The sequence below is a fragment of the Colobus angolensis genome, unplaced genomic scaffold (genome assembly GCF_000951035.1).
Source record: "Colobus angolensis palliatus isolate OR3802 unplaced genomic scaffold, Cang.pa_1.0 Scaffold28, whole genome shotgun sequence".
NCBI classification, from domain to species: Eukaryota; Metazoa; Chordata; class Mammalia; order Primates; family Cercopithecidae; genus Colobus; species Colobus angolensis.
This window is the reverse complement of record NW_012116043.1, coordinates 5,313,261-5,316,731: the sequence shown is the minus strand read 5'-3', so window position 1 is coordinate 5,316,731 and position 3,471 is coordinate 5,313,261. Positions and strand designations below refer to the sequence as shown.

General features: G+C 46.2%; 1 protein-coding gene across 1 annotated transcript in view; it reads left to right on the top strand.

Annotated features, from left to right (window-relative positions):
• The window catches only part of CCDC62 (coiled-coil domain containing 62), a 70,911-nt gene that overhangs the window by 48,699 nt on the left and 18,741 nt on the right, over positions 1-3,471 (top strand). The window contains 1 exon segment of the mRNA XM_011948477.1: positions 678-827. Within this exon segment, the coding sequence (XP_011803867.1) occupies positions 678-827 (150 nt within the window).

Below are 3,471 nucleotides of genomic sequence, written 5' to 3'. Positions count from 1 at the left end.
AGGTCAGGAGATTGAGACCATTCTGGCTAACACGGTGAAACCCTGTCTCTGCTAAAAAATATAAAACAAAATTAGCCGGGCATGGTGATGGGCGCCTGTAGTCCCAGCTACTCGGGACGCTGAGGCAGGAGAATGGCATGAACCCGGGAGGCGGAGCTTGCAGTGAGCTGAAATCGTGCCACTGCACTCCAGCCTGGGCGACAGAGCGAGACTCCATCTCAAAAACAAAAAAGAAAGAAAAGGAATTAATTTAGTTATTCTTATTCTACTATTTGATGTTCTGCTTTGCTTTGTAACACCTAAACCAAAGAAATATTCACAGGTGATCAGGTGTAGTGGCTCACACCTATAACCCTAGCACTTTGGGAGGCCGAGGCAGGAGGATGACTTGAGGCCAGGAGTTCGAGATCAGCCTGAGCAATGTAGCGAGATCCCACCTCTACCAAAAAAAAAAATTAGCTGGGTGTGGTTGCACACATATATGGTCGCAGCTTTTCAGGAGGCTGAGGCAGGAGGATCACTTGAGCCCAGGAGCTTGAGGCAGTCAGTTGTGATCATGCCACTGCATTTCAGCCTGGGCGACAGAGCAAGAGAACAAAAGAAAAAAATATTCCTAGGTAGTTAGCATTTGTGTTTGTAAACCTAAGCATTTAAAGGTGCCTCTTAATTTCCTGTAGGCTTCAATTGTGTTACCCTCCCAGGATGATTTCTCGCCCACGAGCAAGCTCCAGCGTTTGCTGGCGGAATCTCGTCAGATGGTGACGGACCTGGAGCTGAGCACGCTGCTGCCCATCAGCCATGAGAATCTCACTGGCAGTGCCACAAATGTATGCGTTTCATTTTCTCTTGACTATATTTGTCACATCCAAACGCACCACTGAACACCAGTGTGCAAATATCACCGGCAGGGCGGCCTTTCTGTTAGAGGAAGAGTTTCTGTGTCTCTAGGGAGGAAAGGGAACATGATTGTTTTAAGGAGGAAAAATTACACGCAGATGTCACTGGACCCAAACTTCCTCTTTCTAATGATCTGGGGCATATGAAGATAAATTCTTGGGGATTTTTTTTTTGGGGGGGGTGAGGGTACAGAGTTTTGCTCTTGTCGCCCAGGCTGGAGTGCAGTGGCACGGTCTCAGCTCACTGCAACCTCCACCTCCTGGGTTCAAGGGATTCTCCTGCCTCAGCCTCCCAAGTAACTGGAACTAAAGGCATACTCCACCCTGCACAGCTAATTTTTGTATTTTTAGTAGAGATGGGATTTCTCCATGTTGGCCAGGCTGGTCTCAAACTCCTGACCTCCAGTGATCCACCCACCTTGGCCTCCCAAAGTGCTGGGATTACAGGCATGAGCCACCAGGCCTGGACTTGAAACTTTGTATACATACACGTTTTCTTTGCAAGCATTTTAGAGAGAATCTCAGCATCATATCATGTCACTCATAAATATTTCATGATCATGATGTCTAACAGATATGGACTTTTAATTTTAATTTTTTTTTTTTTTGAGACTGAGAGACTGAGTTTCACTCTTATTGCCCAGGCTGGAGTGCAATGGCACAGTCTCAGTTCAGTGCAATCTCTGCCTCCTGGGTTCAAGTGATTCTTCTGTCTCAGCCTCCAAAGTAGCTGAGATTACAGGTGCATGCCACCGTGCCTCAGTAATTTTTGTATTTTTAGTAGAGACGGAGTTTTACCATGTTGACCAGACTGGTCTCAAACTCCTGACCTCAAGTGATCCACCCGCCTCGGCTTCCCAAAATGCTGGGATTACAGGCATGAGCCACCCTGCCTGGCCTAATTTTAATTTTTTTAATTAATTAATTTATTTTTGAGACAGCGTCTTCCTCTGTTGCCCAGGCTGGAGTGCAGTAGCTATTCGCAGGTGTGATCACAGCTCACTGCTGCCTCAAATTCCTGGGCTCAAGCAATCCTCCCACCTCAGTCTCCCAAGTAGCTGGGACCACAGGCATGCACTACCATGCCCACTATGTTTCCCAGGCTGGCATTGAACTCCTGGCCTCAAGTAATCCTCCTGCCTCAGCCTCCCAAAGTGTTGGGACTATCGGCATGGGCCACCATGCTCAGCTTATTTGTTTATTTTTCAGAGACAGTCTTGCTCTGTCACCCAGCCTGGAATGCAGGGCCAACTTGAACCTCCAACTCCCAGGCTCAAGTGATCTTCCCACCTCAGCCTCCTGAGTAGCTGGGATTACAGGTACACGAAACCACACCCAGCTGATGTTTTTATTTTTTGTAGAGACGGGGTCCCACAATGTTGCCCAGGCTGGTCTCAAACTCCTGGGTTCAAGTGATCCTCCTGCCTCAGCCTCCCAAAGTGCTGGGATTACAGGCGTGAGCTACTGCACCTGGCCTGGCTTTTCTTAACAGTGTCTTTTAAAAAGCGAAATTTAAAATTTTGATTACTTCCAACTTAAACAGGTTTTTTATTTTTTATCTTTTTAAAAAAATTTGTTTTCAGACAGTCTCGCTGTGTCGCCCAGGCTGGAGTGCAATGGCGCAATCTCGGCTCACTGCAAGCTCCGCTTCCCGGGTTCATGCATTCTCCTGCCTCAGCTTCCCGAGTGGCTGGGACTGCAGGCACGTGCCACCACGCCCGGCTAATTTTTTGCATTTTTTAGTAGAGATGGGGTTTTACCGTGTTAGCTAGGATGGTCTCAATCTCCTGATCTTTAGATCCACCCACCTCATCCTCCCAAAGTGCTGGGATTATAGGCGACCACACCCAGCCTATTCTAGTAGTTTTTTTGTAGATTCCTTAGGATTTTCTACACAATCATGTCATTTATGAATAGAGACAGTTTTATTCCTTTTTCCAATATTTATGCCTTATTTCATTTTCTTCCCTTACTGCTCTGGCTAGGACCTCCAGATGAGTGTTCAATAGAAGGAGGAAAGCAGACATCTTTGTCTTATTTCATGAAATACTCTCTGATGGCATTTCTTGCTTAGTCGTCCTTCAGATTGGTATTTTGTTAGATTCAGAGTTCCCTGGAGCATTTTCTATGTGACGCGAATAGATCCAAAACTAGAACATTAATCATTTTAGAATCAAGATGCTCATTGCCATGAGCCTAAACAGGTAGTTGCAGAGATTACCTTAAAGAAGAACAGGATCCAAAAATAGAAGTTTTTCAAAGTATACCATGTGTGCCCTATAAGCTTTTCAAAGTGGAAACCGTGCTGGACTCTAGTGTTTCCTAGGAAGATTTCTTCTTCACAAGCTGTCTCTGAGGCATTAGTGAAGCATTGCATTTATACTGGGGCAGAGGAAGGTTTTTATGCCAAAACTGTTTTGGTGCTTAACTATCCCTGTAAATGTATGCAGTGAGGCTGCTTCTTCCCCTGTGTCTGGGGAGAACCTTTATGACTTTTTTTTTTGAGACGGAGTCTCGCTCTGTCGCCCAAACTGGAGTGCAGTGGCCGGATCTCAGCTCACTGCAAGCTCCGCCT